At 41.0% G+C, this 19383-nt stretch overlaps 1 protein-coding gene across 2 annotated transcripts in view; it reads right to left on the bottom strand.

The window, feature by feature from the left end:
- The window catches only part of arid1b (AT-rich interactive domain 1B), a 163362-nt gene that overhangs the window by 127374 nt on the left and 16605 nt on the right, over positions 1–19383 (bottom strand). For both annotated transcript variants that reach the window (XM_072457881.1, XM_072457882.1), the window contains exon 2: positions 7249–7443. In XM_072457881.1, coding sequence (XP_072313982.1) covers positions 7249–7443 — 195 coding nt within the window. The remainder of the gene's footprint in view (positions 1–7248; positions 7444–19383) is intronic.

The raw sequence follows: 19383 nt of genomic DNA, 5'->3' as shown, positions 1-19383 counted from the left end.
GACATCTGGTGCTAACTTTAGATCAAATAATGTTCTTATTCCTGCACATAAAGAGGCAGATGACATGCTGTAGCAGCCCTGAAAAGACTTTGAACTCCATTAAGTTAAGACGTTAAATCAGACGTTAAGACAAACAAGTCAAATTCACTTCCCCTATATTGCGCAGCACTACCTCCACATATACAATAACAACCCGGCAAACAAATTTGGAGAATACACTGAAAGCCCTGCCGTAAAGCTCTAAGAGCAGTGGAGTTTCGCGTTATGAAGCCTGATGCGATCCCATCCCTGCTCCCACGTAACTCCATATACTACCATTTTTTATTCTGAAATGAAACACAAGCCCGTCTACTCAAACGCCCAGCGACTTATCGACCCGCTGATAACATCAACGCCACGCTGACGGTGAGTGAAAGCGAGCAGATAGTGTAGCCATTGACGGATAGATGCGCCGCGGACCCTGTTTTTCTCTATTTTCATCTTGGATCCCTTTGTGAACGCTACCAAAGATTGCACCGTGCCCCCTGCTTGTCTGCCTCTATTTTGCCTTTCTCTCTCCGTTTTTCTGCTTGCACCAATTGACGGCGAAGAAGGGGGAAGAGTACAAAGCTTTGGGTTTTATTGCTGACTGGTGGAGAGTGTGTTGTTCCGGGCAGACAGTAATGGAGACATTTGGAGAGCCAGTGCGAGGGCAGGTTAATGCTCTCTCTAATGTGTGCAAGAACAGCCATTTATTTTGGATTTTCTTTTTTTTTTTGTCTGTGAAAAGTTCTGGGCCCCGTGCCACCAGTTCCAAATGTTTTCCCCTACTAAACTCCTGACCCCAATCTGAGGCCAAGAACCACAGATGAAAAAAAAAGAGGGGAATTGAGAAAGTGTACAAGAGGGAAAAAAAAGGGCTAACATGGTTCATTTGGAGGAGGTCAGGAATAGATGTGACTAAAAAGAGCTATTAAAAACTCTGAAAGTGGAGGGCAATGACACTGTCGATGTGAAAGATCAGCTACAAGTGATTTTTTTTTCCCCAAAATTTTTAGACTGTAGTGAATTCATTTTGGCACAAATCCAGGGAGTGTGTATCATTCATTTATTCAGGAGAAGAGTTTTATGATACACAGGTGGTGAAGTAATAAATACAACTTTGAAGTGAAATCCAATAAAAAGCGCATCTTACTAACTAAATATCTGATTAAACATTAAATAATTGTAAACAATCATCAAAATTATACTCTTTGTGTGAGTCCCATGTCAAAATAAATTAGACTTTTGAATAAGGTAAGGTAGTATCCATTGGTGGGTGGAAGAAGTACACATCACAAGTACAGATACAGATACAGGAAAGGAAACAATTAAGTAAAAGTAAAAATATGACTGGAAAATGTACTTAAGTTAAAGTATTGAAGACGTTTAAAATGTTCCTTTAAGAGTAAAAACTATTTTAGACAGCTTTTGAGAACTAAAAAAGTCTCAAAGCAGTGATCTGGATAAAAGATTTTACTGTAAATTGGGACTTCAACTCAAACTATGAATGTGCTACAAATACCTCCTCAGCCATTTCAGGCTGTCTAAAACGGCAAAGAAAAACACTTTTTAGTCCTGTTAGAAAGTATAAAGTATCCACTGTAAAACATGTCTTAAGTAAAGTACAGATTTTACTTTTTACAAAATTCTACTACAGCACTTTTACTATTGTACTTCATTATTAAATCGTATCCGATATCTAGTAGTATCTGGTGTTAAAGATTTTTTTTAATGGAAAAAAAATAAAGACATAAACACAATTTTCATTCATTATCACATCAGGCAACAAGTGACCCCCACATCTAAACATGAAAACATCAAATGTACTTTTGCCAAGACAAAAGAAAACAACTCTAAAGCTGCCATAACCTAAGCATCGACGTAAACAGTTGTAGTGACCTCTGGAAGACGCACTGCTTTGGCCTGTATCTAATTGTAACTGTCAGATTAATTGTCTCTTTGTTTCATATGCGCTCAAAGAGAAGCGCGTATAGTCGTAATTATCTGACTGTAAACACAATTGCAAATGGAGGTCAATGGTTATGTAGACTCATTACTATAACATCACGCTTCGGAAATATCAAATGCATTAAACTATCTATTAAAAGGAATGAGATAACGACCAAGCAAAACTTATTGATTATGCCAATCAATTACGTTTTCCATTGTTAACAGACTTTTTTCACCCCTGCAAATGAAATCGGAGGGTTGCGATTCCAATGTGAACTTAAACAAGCACAAATGGGGAAAAAATCTATGTGTAATCTGGATGAAAAGTGAGGAGAATTCTCAGTGAGCCAATTAAAGCAGGCACTAATCCGCCAGTAACTCTGCATCCTCTCTCTCTCCCCCTGCTTCACTTCACTTTCATCTCTCGCTTTTTTTATCTTATCAATAGCACGTATAGAGCGGCGCAGACAGAGCCGAGCGGGAAGCGTAAAAAAAAAACACACACACACACACACACACGCACCATTTGGAGACGTTTTACACCGCTTGCCAGCATTCATCACCAAATTGTATTAAATTCCAACTTGACTTCACCTGCCTGAGTGGAAGCGACGGTGCTGGCTGCTCGCACGGCTAATGCAATAGTGAGAAATAAGAGAGACAGCTGGCTTTGTAATTTAACTAATGGTTCACATGAGAAAGTATAATGCGGTTCTTCATGCTTCATCCTCGCACTAAATGAACGTGTGCATGTGCATTATGTGGAGTTAGCTGCTGCTCGGAACATGTATTTAAGCTTGTATTTACTTCTTCATTGATATAATCAGAGGGGTCCGGGCCGTTCTTCTTTAATAGCTACATACATTGTCTCTCTCCGTACATGTGAGGGGCCGGGAGTCACTCACAGCGGCAGGGTAATAAAAGTTACAAATGAGAGAAGCCTATTAAAGACACTGACGCGCGTAGGGCTCGCTGGCTAATTAATTGATCCTGAAACTTCATCTATTCTGTAGCCAGTGAGAACCTTTAATTAATCAGCCTGTATAACACTGTCGTTTCTCTCTCCTCTTCACCCTCTCTTCTCTCTGTCCTAATGCGAACTTTGAGGTGGAAGTGCCCAGGGCCCCTTGGGCAAGGCATGAGTGCAGGCCTGGAGAGTGTATCTGCATGTAGGAGAGGTGCACTCTGATGTGCTCTCTGAAGGGAGGGGCCTGACAGGGCTGGAGTGGTCCCCTTACCCTCCATCTTTCCTGGCAGAGGAAAGGCTGATTTATTGGGGCTTCCCAGCCATCCGTCAGAGGTAGCGGCGCTGGCTGCATTAACCCCAGAGACAACCCCAGCAACCGGGGCCCCTAAGTGCTTCCAAGTGGCCCTCACTCTCCCAGCAGTGAGAAACACCCCTCTGCCCAAGCACAATCAATGTTGTAAATTACCCATCTAACTCCACCAAGTAGATAGACCATGAGATGATGTTTGGACGGACACGGATTGATATGGCTTTTGTTTTGATGGAAACACAAAAATCAAATCAGTATATTCTGAACAAACAGAAAACACAAAATGTATACATAACACCTATTTCTATTGCAATGTATAATGTATTTCTGAATATAATACCAGTGAAGTCTGATATTGGCTTTGTATTATGATGCTGAAGCTTAAATATATATATTATGCCTTAGAAAGTTGCTCATGAAAACCAAGCAGAACTGTTAGCGCCTCATCTTTGCATTTTCACACCTTCGTATTTACTACGAAATGGAATTGACAGTTACATTGACAGCTGCAGGAAGAAGATATACTATCTTAGGGTGTATTATCAGTATTTCTGTAATATTGTGACAAAACATTGTAAACACAGGTTTCAACACTTATTATAACTGCATCCAACATCATCAGACAGACTTGACAGCTCTAATTATTATACATTTCACTACCACAACGTCCACTATTTCCCTGACAATATAGCTTTAGTGTATGTGCACCTATTGTTAGAGTCAGGAGGCTTGTACAGGTGAAAAAAAAGCATCAAATGAATTAGACCTGCGTGTTTGTAAAGGCATTTCACTTGATTCTAAATGTGTGGCTTTTATTAAGTTGGCCTATAGTGTGTGAGGAACAAAGAGCCAACAGTGGTAATGGTTTGTGCCTGACTCGCTGACACCTTCACCTAGCCCTCCACATGCTTTCTTTCTACCTCCCTCTGTCTTTCATTTCCCAGGATATATCTTTTTTCCCTTCTGCGCGCTCTCTCTCTCTCACTCCGTCCCCCCTCCCCGCTCCCAATTCCCCCCTTTTCACATCAAACACTAATGTTTCCTTCAAATTCCTTTTCCTCTCTGTCTGCCAACTTTGACATCACAGGAAATTACGCTCAGAATTGGCGGCCCTGTTTTTCCCCCTCTTTCAAGTACATTCCTTTTCTCATAAGGTGTCTCTGTAATGTGTGGTCTGTCCTTCGCGGTCACCCATCTCACTCTCCTCTCCAGAGGTTGATTTCTTTGCACATTGGAAGACCTGGGCTTATAGTGAGTCTGAGAAAACATTCGAACAGGGCACATCAAAGTTAACAGTGACTAAAGCTATTTATTGTTGCATCTTCATGATATGGAAACTAAGAGATGGAGAGATGAAAAGTATGTGATAACTTTAATTTGAAAATAATGATTGCACTAAAGGATTATCAAGGCATTTTGAGAACCTAAGCACTGTTTCTGTAATACCTTCCAACACTGCAAAAAGGGGAATGCCTACATTAAAATTGCCAACTGTAAATTCTGCATGAAAGAAGGAAAAGTAGTAGAAAAAAAGTCTCAATGTCAATGTAAGGTGTACAAATTAAGCATACTACATTCATACTAGTCAAATAATATTCAAAACAAGATCAATGTTTAAAATTAAATATATGCAAGTGAATCTCTTTATTGTGTGATGAAAGAAAGTTCTTATTTTCTTTTTAGCAGTGGACAACAGTGCAATAAATATACCTCATCACATTTACAATTCTTTCAAGCTTCTCAGTGTGTGAAAGACAGAGCTACAATGGCCAGTTTACACACACACACACACGTGACACACACACACACGCGACACACACACAAACGACACAAAGACACACGACGCACACACACACACGCAGACACACACACACACACAAACGACACACACACACACACGACGCACACACGACACACACACACACGACACACACGACACACACAACACACAAACACCACACGCACACACAAACACAGCACACATAAACACAACACACACACACGACACACGCGCACACACGACACACAAACACAGCACACACACACACAGACACACAGACACACACACACGACACACACACACACAAACACAGCACACACACACACAAACACAGCACATACACACACACACACACACACGACACACGCGCACACACGACACACAAACACAACACACACGTAGACACACACACACACGACACACACACACACACAAACACAGCACACACACACACACACACACACTGCACATAACCTGGCTCAATCCCTGAGAAGCCAAAGACATACACGCATGTCAAAATTGACGTCACGTTGTCCTGGCAACATCCCAGCATGCTGGAGTGTGACAAGCTGAGGCCTCAGCCCTGAAGCCTGATGCATCATGGGGGATGTGTGTATGCGTGCTTTACATCACCCCGGATCCCCTTCCTGTCACACTCAGCACAGACAGCACTGAGCCACAGCTGAGCAGGACCCTTCTGGCACACGCAAGGGGAGAGAAGATGGAGTCTTTGCATCTTTGCTCTGTTTGTTGCATCATTCAATACGTAATTAACAGTCACTTTAGCCCTAAACATACAGTGCATTTTGGAGAGCACATCTGGAACCCTCATTTTTTAGGCTGACTGATCAGGCCCCTGACCGCTTTTCTGTAGGTGAGGCTCATTACGCTCATTTGAGAGCCCGGAATTAAACCTCCTCCTCCAAACTCATTACTGTGAGCTAGATTCCACTGGCTGCAGATAGGCAATGCGCTGGTGCCGCTTTTAATGCCAGAGCCAGATAATTAGAAACTTTAGAAGCGCAGTTCCCATGGCTATAGCCAGAGTGAACAGCTAATTCTATTTGAACTAATTACGTTCCATAGCGCTATGCTGTGATTGCTACCCGGACGCTCGGCCTCCCCGATGTATAAGACTGAAGGATTTCATCTCAGCTCAGTCTCACACATGTATTTGGAGCGTCTGAATAGCATCTATGCTTTACGTTGTGATGGTGGTGAGATGTATTCGGTTTAAAGTAAAAATCAATCATTTATATGTTTTCTATTGGTGCAATTTATTGTTGCATGAACTTGGATGAATCTTTACCTAAGATAAACTTTAAATAAACAATGTTACTTTAATATATAAAATAAAAACAGATGTAAAATGTATCCCTGCAATTAGCTCAATAAAACGGCGACATTTTCAAAAAACAGCCACGTTTATTTATGTAAGTATCTAAGTTTCTTTGCACCTCCTTACATTGCTGTCTCACTGTCAAATCCCTCTGTCAGTGAGTCTGTCCCCTGTGCGAGGTGTCCAAGTCCACCCGACCCGTCTCCCTAAATATAGCAGGCAGCCGCAGCAGGGCACAGGCTCTCTCCTCTCTGCTGTCTCACCAAAGACTCTGAGCTCAAACAACGTTGCTGTCATCCTCACACACACACACACACACACACGCACACACACACACACACACACACGTGCCTGTTTTGTTCCTTCCACTAATACAATACACACACACACACACACACGCTAACGCATACAAAGGCCGTGATAACATATTATTAATTCACCGAAATAACTTCTTGCTATCTCTGCCGCTCTAATCACATGCACCCTTCCAGCCCAAATGGGATTTACTTAAGACTCAATAATACAGACAGAACCGTCATTGTCTTCCACACTGAGCTATTGTGTAGCATAGAAAGAGAGTGACGTAGGTCGGCCGTGCTGCTGCTGTTTACTAGGCACAGAGCATTCCTTTACATCCCACACTGGAACCTGCAATAACTCATGTGGAATATGTTTACAAGAAACATTCAACCAGGAGAGACATGAGGTATGCTTGATCATTTATTGCAAGGAAAAATTCTGTAGCTTTAACGGTGGTGTTTAAATAGATGCACTGTTAAGAGGCTAAAGTTGCAGGCTGTGATTCACTTCTTATTATAAATTATAATGCCTCTACTCACTTGTGGAACTGAAGTGCAGGGGTAACTTGTTTATTTGCATACCTGTTGTTGGGGGTACTGCATCCCGCCCATGCCCATCTGCCCGCGTCCCTGCATGCTCATTGGATAACGATGAGGAGGAGGCGATGTGTATGGCTGGTTGGGAGGATAAGGCCCGCCCCCTGGTTGCGGCGGCGCTGAGTAAGGGTTGTTGTACAGCTGGGAGCGCTTCATCGCCATGAAGTCCATGGAAGATACCTGTGCAAAACACAATAAGAGTTTAGAATATGTTTTTAAGTACCTCAAAGTTGTATCTGGAGCAAGTGAGATTTCCCAAGAAGTAATTTCCCTTGTGGATCAATAAATTGTCTAAGTCTAAGTGATGCAACAAATGACTACTTATAAACTGTTTTTCATCTTTTTGTCATTGCATCCTGAATGTATGCTACACTGTAACCACATGAGGCCAAAACGATGGGCCCTGAGGACTACTTGATGGAGCATTTACACTCATAAATGAATGTGTCTAAAGTAAAGTGCGACAATTGACAAAAAAAATAAATCTGATTTCCTACAAGCATCTCAATAGGGTACAGAATATATTTTTGGTATTCATATTTTAAATTACTCTTCATAAGTTGTGGCTGCTCAGAAAAACAGCATATGGTAGTATCCTGATTGAAATCAACTTTACGCACTCACTGTAGAATATGGACACAACTGATTTATTACATAATTGCAGAGTCAGTAAAAGCCTTGACTAAACATGCACAGGTTGTAAATTCCCTACAAATGGAATTAAATACACAAAGATGTTTATTGGCCCACTATCAGAATCAAACTTTACCTGGCGCAAGCCCAATGTAAAATGATTTAATTAAAACATAAAGCTTGTATCTTTGTTTTAATGTCTGCGAGGCCTTTAAAAAGCTTTGTTAATGTTGTTTAAAGAGATGGGAAGCAATAGCCATAAAAACCTGTATGGCCTTGTTCCCACAACTACAGCCCAGTGATGCCAATAATGACTGCACATTGCTCCTACTACTGATACTTACTGCAAACCGACAGTATTACAGATTATTAGATGTGACTATATGCCATTATTTCTTCAAATATTCAAGCTGCTATGTGCTTAAGGTCTGCCTGCGAGTGCTAAGGTGCGTGGCAGGGATCCAAGCTCTGCGAATTCAAATGTGGCGAGACATTTAAAGTTGGAAATCCCAGCTGGGAACGCCGGGCGGGCAGTCAAGCAGTCAAAAGTACTTGTTCTGTAAAGCTATACCTTAGGAGCTTATCACGGCTATGAACACGGAAAACAAAGAGGACAAAAGGAGAAATGTCAAGGGGGATCTTTACATTGAAAAGATCAGCTCCTTTTTGGGGTGATGGATTGAGGATTTATATATATATATATCTCAGGGCGCGCTGTTGTGCTGCCTCGCCCTATGTCCCATTTTGTCAGTAATCTGCAGATGAAACTCAAATTTTAAACCCCCGAGAGTTGATTTTAAAGCCTTTTTGAGCGCTGTGAGGCGTTCAGTGTGTGTTGACGCGTGTGCTTGACCACTGCGTGCCGTGCTCCAGTGTGCGTTGGCCTTTAGTAGTAATAGTATTGCTAGTATAAGGTGAGAGCTGCAAAATAACTGAAAGAAAATGTGATGAAAAAGAAGGTAGTCTAATGAGTTTCATTTTGTCTTCTCGTGATGGTTGTTGTTGTTTTTTTAGTTCCTTTCGACTCCTCACTCGCAATCTTCTAATGTTGCCATGTCGTATCTTGTCAGCTGATTTACCGTACACAGGTTTTGGTCTACAAACTGGGAAAAGGGGGCCATTTTACTCTCCCACACCTGGGATACTGTACTGAAAAAGTCAGATTGCAGATGGCGCTGTCTTCTTACCGACAGGATGACAGCGCCAAACCTGTGTAAATCAGACATGTCACAGCAAAATCTGAACAACTCTGAAGAAGATTGTGAGTGAGCAGTCGGTATGAAAAACAAACAAACTTTTAAAATAGAAGGGCTAATATTTGGTAGACACGGCAGAAGATGGGCGCACTTTATTCAGCACGATGTGTGGGCTGCTCTGCCTGGGAAGTACTTTTGTCCATTGAGGCATGTGTGTGGAGTCGTTTGACAAACCTGGTGTGCTGGAGAGAGAGTGTATGTGTTTGTGTGTGTGTGTTTTGATAGTGGGAGACAAACTGGAGTTAGCGAGAGATGAGAGCTCTTGGAAGTTATTTGGCAGCCTGGAGGGGATGAGTGAGTTTATTGAGGAAATGTGTGCACAGGCATGTTTTGCAGGGCTTGAACAATGTTCATAGCTCTGCTGCATTAAAGCGCTGACGTTTTGCTCAGTCGCAAAGTCATTTTTACAATCAAGATCTGTAGGCAAATGCTATAATACATATGAAAACATTATTTATCAATGCAGCCTAAAATCTAACAATGCTAAATATAAGAAGTAAATCTGCTTACCTTACCTTAGTATTATATTGAATAACAATTGCAAAGTACAAGTTCAACTACAATAAAACACATTTTCCCACTGCAAGAAATACCGCAACACTTAATATTATACCACTTTATATTTACCTAGTATTTATTCTGTCCATATGCTGCACTCTACATACACATACTAGCCACGTACAGTACATAATAGTGTTGTGACTTTATATTTTCACTCTACTTGTGCATGCACAGTGTTGCAATTAATGTTTCTATTCTTCTGCTGTTTTTAAACTTTGCTTTGCAACACATGAATTACCCCATTGTGGGACATAAATATTGCCTCTGAAACTGTAGTTTGTTTGTCTGTAGTGTGTTGCCATATACCATGACTCAATTGAATACATTATGTATGAGAGTTGTCAAAAAAAAAGGCAATGACTAATTGGCTAAAACATCTTTAAATTGAAACTAGATACTTATTATCTAAATAGACAACACATGATTGTATTTTATACTAATATATTTCAGAAGTTGTGACAGAAATAATTGAGTCAAATTTTTTTTGACTTTTCAGGAATTACTCGTGAGTTCAAAAACCTCAGTAAAGTGACTTCCTCAAAACTGTCAGTCACATCAGTTCTTATTGCTGCAGCTGTAAAAGGGCAATGCCTGGAGTCTCTAAAAATCTAGGGCAGTGTGCCACTGATGATATGGGACACACTCCCCCTCTCCCCCTCCTCATCCAGTTCACCAACTCATCTCCAGAGGTCCTCCGTATGCCAAAAATGCTGAGCACAACACAAGTAAATCCCCCTGTGCGCGGCTTCAGAGTCCACACACACTCACACTAACACAGAGGGGAAAAGTGCTGAACTGGAAAAGACCTAGACATAGAAAACAACCAGTTTTGAGGAGGAAACAAGAGAATTATGGGATATCTCACTCCAAGTATAACTCGAAAATCTGCTAGTTGAGGGGCAAATACTCAACAAGCAGGCAAAACACAAAACATAACAGTCTAAACACTTTTTCTAAGTTAATGAATTTGTAGAAATGTGAAAAAACAGAAAGATTACATCAAATTAATTTAAAAAACCTGCATATGAACAACATTGCTATAAGTGGGATCAATATGTCAAATTGTATATGCCAAGCATAGAAAAAAGGAAATTGGACATTGGAAAAGTGCTTTGCCAAATGACACAACATCATGAATTGGGGGTTTGTATTGTCAAACCTCAAAGCTGTTTAAAAATTGGAAAATGGGTAAAACTAATATTACTACAGAATACACCACCGTCAACTTTAATAACTGATGCAATAAAATTCTATGGCACTATCAAATCCACATTTTCCACACATGTCCACAAAGGAGCTTCGTCAGTTTCATACCAGCTCTTGTGACAACTTCCATTAAATGAGATTTCAGCCCACTGCTTCCTTCACACCACTTCACAACAATTCCTGACAAATTGAAACATTCTCCTCTCTCCTCTGAGGTATGGCTGTACTTAGGAAAAAAATATATGAATATGACATGAAGAGAGCACGGTTTGTACCAGGAGGGACAGCGGATAAAAAACTAGTGGGAATACTCGCAAATTGTTTTTTTTCCCTTCAAATGCATTTTTAACTTCTGTTCGTCTGGGCACGCCATTGACGGGAGCAGGGGAGGAGCAGCGGAGGCAATAGTGATTCAGCTGCTAAATTTAAAATTCAATTTATGAACTCCTCTGCTTACTCTCGTGAGCCAAAGAGAGAGAAAAAAACAAAGCCATTAAAACAGAAAATGTGTGAAATTACGGTGTGTAAACGCTGCTAAATTGCTTTTCAGAGCTCAATCGAACGCGTTTTTATGTAGCAAAAATGATTGTACTACTTGCTTTAATGTGCTAAGTTGTTAATCAGAAAAAGACAAAATACAGAGCACAAAAGGCTCTGAAATGCACTCTGGGATCAGGTGAACATAAAACAAGATTAAAAATGGTTATTATTTCATTTCCATTTGGGATATTGGAATTTTTCAATCACTATCTTTTGATAATTATTGTGTGGCATTGTGAGAAAAAACGGTGAACTAACCCAACTTCTGCTAATACTGTCCACAATGCAACCCAATCATCATGCCATTTTCTTCCATTAATTGTCCAAAAATGCAGCACCAATGACAAAAAGTACGAGAACTTTCATTTAAAACTATAGAAAAAACGTTTGACTACTAAAAATTGCAAACTTTTTGTTTTGTTTTTTATATCAAAAGAGCTAAAAATGCAATCATTTACTTCACTCCCTTTTACAAAACCCTAAATATTTTCATTTTTAGCCATTCTCATCACTCTCAGTGTACATTATAAGGCTAAATTTAGACGTTGTTAAGATGCGTGCAATTAATAACTAGCAAGTCTGTTAGTTGTCCATACAGTTCATCTTTGAGTCTCACTCCGATACTACAGCCGTGCAAAGACAAAGTTATGTTTCTTCTATTAGGACTAAAAAGCTATTTGGCAACTTCTCACATGGCACAAATTACAAGCTTTCCCTGCAAGAAGACATCAAACTGATTGTGTATGAAAATTTGCCCCTTGATGCCTTTTGCTATTGATTGTCTTTCCTTTTTCTTGGAAGGACTACTAACCGTGGTGCGCCGGCATATTATTTGTGTCTTTGTAAAGGGAAACAAATAGGGAATAATAATTAATGTCATTGGATCGTCTTTATCCTCGATGCAGCTGCTTGTCTCTGGAGAATCGATAACCCCACACGTCTTGTTCTATTCAAAGTGCAGTGTGCAGTTAAGCCAAGGCCCTCTGCGAAAACTACTGTACATCTAGTGACAAAAAGTGTTATAAGTATGGAGCAGAGCAGAAGAAAGACTGCAGTGGTGGGCGAGTTCCATATTAATGTGTGCAAATTCCCTCGCTCCTGCTGACTAAGATTAGAAAAATTAATTTCATGGATGCAGAGACAATACTGATGTCATCAAGCGGAGAGCAGAGGAGCGGCGTGCTGTTAACTCCTGCCTGCCCGGCCCACACGAAGACACAGTTCAGACTGCAGTGTGTCAGAATCAAAGTGAACAAACAAATGTGGTAATACGCGGTGTAGCCCGTGGCTTCTCAAAGTGTGCACACAGTACGCGCGACAGACGTATACAGACAATACGCGGTGTAGCCCGGAGATTCTCAGAGTGTGCACACATTACGCGCGACAGACGTGTTTTGAGCAACAGAAAAACGCCCAGTGCCAACACAGGGCTCATCACTAAATACGAGAGAGCAGCAGAGGAGTGGGCCAGCCTGCATCTGTGCCCCTCACACATTTGCAGCGTGTTTCTAAGAGGTCACGGCTTTGGCCTCTAGCGCAATATGCACTCTGTCCCTCAGCGCCTCTGTCCCTCCGCACACGCTTCTGTCTTGGTTCCCTTCGCACTTGACTCCTCCCTCCACTGTTTGAGTCTTAGGTTTAAACATGCTGTGCTTCTGACCGCTCAAAGCATATGTGAAGATGTGTGCATTTGTTTCCTTTCTGTGTAGATCCCATGTGCTTTTCGTATAGAAAGTGAAACATAAAAGGCAGCGGTTACTGTTATTGCAAGCTAATATTATGCGTTTGTACAGTTTTAATTTGTATTGTTTTATTTTTTCATACTCGTCATATCGCGGAAGCTAAGCAGGGATGAGCCTGGTTAGTAACTGGATTGGAGACAGCTGGAATGCCAGGTGCCACAGTGCGGCGGTAGTGCATACTGTCATTGTGTCCTTGGGCAAGACACTTCACTCACCTTACCGTCAGTGTACATGTATGCTGGTGTACAAATGAGAGTGAATGCCGGACAACCGATGCAAATTAACCCCTGACTACAATCCACCGTGTTTACAGCATGTATATCATTCTTTGTTCATTAACAAGCAATGTTCCCACCAAATAACTAATAATAATACTAAGAATTGAATATTTGTAAGTGATTCTGTTAATGTACCAGCAAAACATGGGGTCAGGAATGTAGACCAGACTAAAATCAATATGCATTTAAGTATTTTTTAATATTGATTCTGATTTGCAATCTCTAACATCAAAGAATAAGAAATGAGGGCTTGGACATGGATTTTTGTGTGTGTGTGCCAATACTGATATCCATTATTTGTCTTACTGCTGTGGCTGATAACGAAATTAAGATTTTAAAACCATAGCAAGGCTGACACGCGTGGCCATATTTCCATTTCTACTCACTACTCTGTTCAAAATATTGGCTAAATGTTCAATATCGGGCCGATATCTTGGAATTGATGTATCGCCTTGCCCTACTAAAAATATTATTGCACAATCACGATAAAACATATTACAATAAGACTTTGATGTGTACAAAGTTCTAGATTTAAAAAAATATATAGATCCGATGCTCTGTATTTGCAGCTGAGAATAAGGTGAACAAAGGAACTCTCGATAAGAGGCTCCTGTAATGCGGCCAACAGCGTGCTTTTGTGTCAGAGCAAAACAAATAATTGGTCCATGTTTTTACCCTATGCGTTTGACACCAATATTTACACCCCCGTCCCTCCCCTGTACATCAGCAAAAGTTGCCAAGCTCTGGTTTGGTCACGGCCAGTACAGACGCATCATTAGCTGTGTGGAGTAGAGCGGTGGAGGGAGGGCAGGAGGAGAAGAGAGGCTGCTTCATCTGTCTCAAGTGAGATTGGGGTCACGGGGTTGCCCAAGCCCTTTTTCTCCACTGAGAGTGAGAGATGGAGGAAGCGGCAGGGACAAAAAGATGGGAAGAAAACTCAATGACAAAACGAGATGTGGCTGACATGCTGGTGACACGGTATTAACAGCCAAAACAAATCAAATGCAATTGTCGGCGAAAAAATGTGGAGGTGCACAGTTTTTCCACAGAGAGTCTTTGGCTGGATGCTTACATGAAAACAAGGGTCAGTACGGTATTTTAGAGACAGTTATCAAGAGAACCTAAACTCTGCTCTATGTGTTTAGTTATTTTTTAAACCATGCAATCTTAGTCATTTGTGTCAGAGAAAGCATTGCAAGTTTACAACATCGACTGCTAGTAAAACGCTTAAACTTAACTCTAGACCAGCAGGGGGCAGCTCGGAGGGCGGCTCAGATTGTTGTATGATGCCATTTCTCAACTAAATGAATAATACTGAGGAATGAATGAAAATAAAGACAAACACATTGTTAAATGAAGGTAGGCGTACAGGGAAAAGGTGTAATTTTGTTTTGTAGAACTAAGTCTCATAAACTCCACAGAAGAGAATAACATTTATTTAAAAGGTGTGAATGAAACAAAACACAACTCCATGTATGTTTTTGATTAGAGCTAGAAAGCCAAAAAAAAAACATTTCCCTCGCTATTACCTCTTTGTTTAAAACTCATGTTGCCAGAGATTAAAACAATGTCTTTGGAAGCTGTTGTGAAGTATTTTTAGAAAGACATCCACATGTGTTTGCTGTGTGATGTTAAGAAGCTTGGTTCCCAGGCTCTTCCTGTCTCTCACTGTCCCAGACCTTGGAAGGAGCTGGACCGCTGGGTCTGGGGAGGAACCAGAAGAATGTGCTCCGCTCACACTCCCTCAGCCGCAGAGCCCCAAGGAGAGACAGTTACACAACACAAAGGCACAACACAGCTAGGGAAAGCATTATTTCCATGTGGCCAAAGAGCTAGTGTAAAATATGCAAACCCGATTCCCGTTTATTCCCGGAAATCACCAACTTAGCCAATGGGATAACATTGAAGAGGAAATGCTTTTCTCCAGCTCAGATAATAATTAAGGAGGCCCCATATCGCCAAGTGTTTTTATGAATTAGCAATGGTTATTCATGATTGTGTGAAAATACATAAGTGAATACTAAGCAACAGAAACGTTGCTAAAGGGTCCTGAGGGGGCTCTCTCTGCTATCCATTAGTCTTCCCTGCAAGGCAAAGCTTAACGAGCTCTTTGGGCTCCGAGGCCGGCCACTGCACAGAGAACATAGTGAATTATGAATGCTAATGCTACCTAAAGCCAAAACATGTACTGACTCTTTCTCTCTGCCCTATTAAAGCTAGAGAGATCAGGGATTCTGTTACCGTGGCAATTGTGTGAGCCATGTTGTGATTGGAAGAACAGAAAAATGTATGCAGAATTAAACTATGTTTATGTGTCAATGCACCATAAGGACACCACCATGGATAATTATTCTGTTTACTCCACGCCTATGTAGGAGTGGTCGATATTGACAACATGAATATCTCTGTATATCCCGATATTATGTCAGTCCAACAGAAATGTGTTAAAACGTGTCTTTAAACGTATTAGCTGATCTGAAAAAAGAGCAGAAATATCACCAAAAATCAGCTTTATTTCTATCAATTCTTACTATGAACATTATACTTGCATTTTCTAATTTTGTATAACTTCAAAATAATAATCATTACCTAAATTTGTGTGGATTAAATAGATTTTTTCACGTTACTAGGGTAGAACATGGGTGTTCGGTAAAGTACATACAAAAAGTCCAAATGTCAAAGTATATCAGAGAAGATTCTAATCACAACGTTCAGCTCCCAATTAGTTGCATTGTAATGTACAGACAGAACATGGCTACTGTTTGTTACTGTAGGTTACCATGACGATGATTCCTCTAGCTTTATTAAACCTTATTGGACTGTCACTTTCCACCTAAGTATCTTTGTTGTAGAAAGAAGCAGTATGTTTGAAAGAAATCAGCGAAAGCATTAATCAAAGTAAACGCAGCAGCTCTATAAAAAGCAAGTGGGTCACACCAGTCATGCCATTAAAGACCGCTCACTGCTAAAAACAAGGATTCGCAATCAGCCTGTTTGTTTTGGAGCACTGCCCAGTCCTCCAGGGTGGAAGCATCCATATTTCTGCTGCAGGTGATCCATCAGGAAGAGGAAAAAAATATAAAACTCAAATAACAGATACCATGACCTTCTCTCCTCGGGCGGATATTACATACTCATTAAAAGTCACCTGAAACAATTTGAGGCAAATTGATTTCATTATTGGACTTGGTACGACATACAAGGACCCCACATCTGATAGCTCAGCGGGAAATGTACAAAGTTAATTAGAAAAAAATTGATTTTCATATAATTTTTGCTGCACAGCTCTCCCATCACAATGACGTGATGGCAGATCGTAGAAGAGGTTTTAAGAGTAGCCAAAAAAATTACTTAAGCATTGCTACTTTAAAATAATGATTTCTTATTTTACTCATTTAATTTAATCGACTAACTATAGCTTAATCAAATGTAGGCTGTCATTGAAGTTTTTGGTATGAATAAGGAAATATGTTTACTTTATTCTACTTTATTCTGGTACAGATTACGCCATCAGTTTTGCCACTTTATTTACAATGTCTGTCATCCAGTAAGTTTTACAAAAGTCAACTGGACAAGGTTTTCAGATTACCGTATTTTCCGCACTATAAGGCGCATGTAAAAGTCTTTAACGTCCTCAAAAGCCGTCCGTGCGCTTAATAGTCCGGTGCGCTTAATATATGGTTTATTTCTGGTGACCGCGAAGATATTTTGTGTGGTACACGGTGTGTAAAGAAGATTTGGGACACGAGACGCCGATGCACGTCTAGCGGAACCGGAAGTCCCAACAACATGTATGCAAAGCATTCTGGGAACAGTAGTCTACCTACACGCAGCGCACGCGGCGCTCTGTCAAAATGTAAACAACATTTTCAGTCAGGCACAACACAGACACCTACCGGTAAATAAAGATGGCTCCTGCCAAGAGACCATTGGATCTGTTATATTATCCCAAGAAATGCGCTTACGGGCTAAATTATCAGTCAACTGTGGTCAGAGGCCGGAAGGCAGGAAGGCCGGAATCATCACTGAACTGCCGCGTGAATCCGAGATGCGGCATCACACTGACACGGAGCACTATCGGCGCTATGGCTGCTTTTACCATTTGCGCCCCAGCAGACATTAAACCGGGACACATGGGACAAAGTCTGTGCAAAACCAGGACAAATGCACCGGGACACAGGACGTAAACAATAGGGGCTGTCCCAGGTAAATCAGGAGGTCTGGTCATAGCTATGCGGGATGCACACGGCGGCATTTGAAGGAATTGAGGACGAGGAATAAACTGAAAAAGTGAGTGTATTGTATTTTACGTGTTGCAACTGAACGAGGCTGGGAGTTGTTGTGAATATGCTAACGTGTCTTTTAGCGATATCAGACTGTGTTGTATTTTACGTGTTGCAACTGAACGAGGCTGGGAGTTGTTGTGAATACGCTAACGTGTCTTTTAGCGGTAGCAGAGTGTGTTCTGTGTTTGTATTTTATGTGTTTACAAGTGATCTTGACTGAGAATTGATTTGGATAAGCTAACGTGTCTGTTAGCGGTAGCAGAGTGTGTTTTGATGTTAAACAATGTTGATCTGAAAGAACGCGTTTAATGAAGCTCAACTGACTCGGACTTATCTGTCTGTTTTGCTTATCTTATGCGCTTTATAGTCCGGTGCGCTTTATGTATGGACCAGTACACATGGTACACAGATAGCTGATGGTGCGCATAATAATCCGGTGCACCTTTTCGTGCGCAAAATACGGTAAGCTGTTTTATAAGATAAGATAAGATAAGATAATCCTTTATTGTCCCACATGGGGAAATTTCATTGGTGCATTAGGCAATCAATAGTTTATGTAAAGTAACAATCTATAGTCAAACACACTTGTTACTATTATCCCTTCTATAATATTGTTTTTATTGCTTGAAAATACCTTGAAAAACATATTCTTAATGTGAGATGACGTGCCTCTCCAAAGATCTGACCTGTAGCTGGACCTGGTCTCCATGAAGATACCAGGTAAGAGATCAGTTTAATGTCACACTGTCAAAAATTCAAGCTATAACATCTCTAGAGCCAAAGACGTGACCCTCCACCAAAAATGTACATCGTGCACTTTTAAGTAAAATGTACAGTACAATGAACTGTCCCTCAAATTCAATGTACTCACATATAATGTGTCAATATAGGACAATATGACAGATCCTCATGCCATTTAACCTGCTGATTCCTCCCGCTCAAACAAACTGTTCCCTTTAGCAGTCATGACATATCTGGCTTTCATTTTGTCCTGTAATGAATGTCTCTTGCCCACAGTGAAGCCTCCCACAGAAATAGCCTCCTTGACCTGGCGCTGTGTCCCCTCTGTGGCCCCCCAGCTCTCCCTCCTGAAGGCCTCCTGACTGTGGAACCCGGGCCAGGGCTCCATCTCCTGAGTCCTGCCTCTGAATCAATCACTGGAGCTGGTGGGGGAGAAGGGCCAATCAATGACAGGCTCCGGCGCACCACACACGTCTGCACTGGACCTCTCACTTCTATTACAGCAGAGCCCCGGGCCCCTGTTTACACTGCACTAACCGGGTCGAGCCAGATGAATAACATACCTGATTGTATAACCTCACTATATTTAGCGAGGTAAACAGCTGTTCATATGGAAGTTATTATGTAAAATCTATGACTTAGTAACCATTCATTCTGAAACATATCCAGAAGCTACAACCCTAAACCCACTTTGAGAGAGAGACCACAAAAAAGCATCTATATCCACATTCTTCACTGTATTGCCCTGAGCTACGGGCAAAAACAAAGGAAAAATTATGAATATGCAGCTAAACCATGTAGACAGTATGTATGAACGTCCATTATGTTATTTACCAAAAACAATGCCCTCTGGTATCACTCAAGTCCTGGTGCATGT

This window comes from Eucyclogobius newberryi, unplaced genomic scaffold (genome assembly GCF_026437365.1).
Source record: "Eucyclogobius newberryi isolate DKJ021-1_F unplaced genomic scaffold, fEucNew1.0.hap1 SCAF_21, whole genome shotgun sequence".
Classification (NCBI taxonomy): Eukaryota; Metazoa; Chordata; class Actinopteri; order Gobiiformes; family Gobiidae; genus Eucyclogobius; species Eucyclogobius newberryi.
Note: the sequence above shows the minus strand (reverse complement) of the source record. Positions and strands in the feature narration are given on the sequence as shown.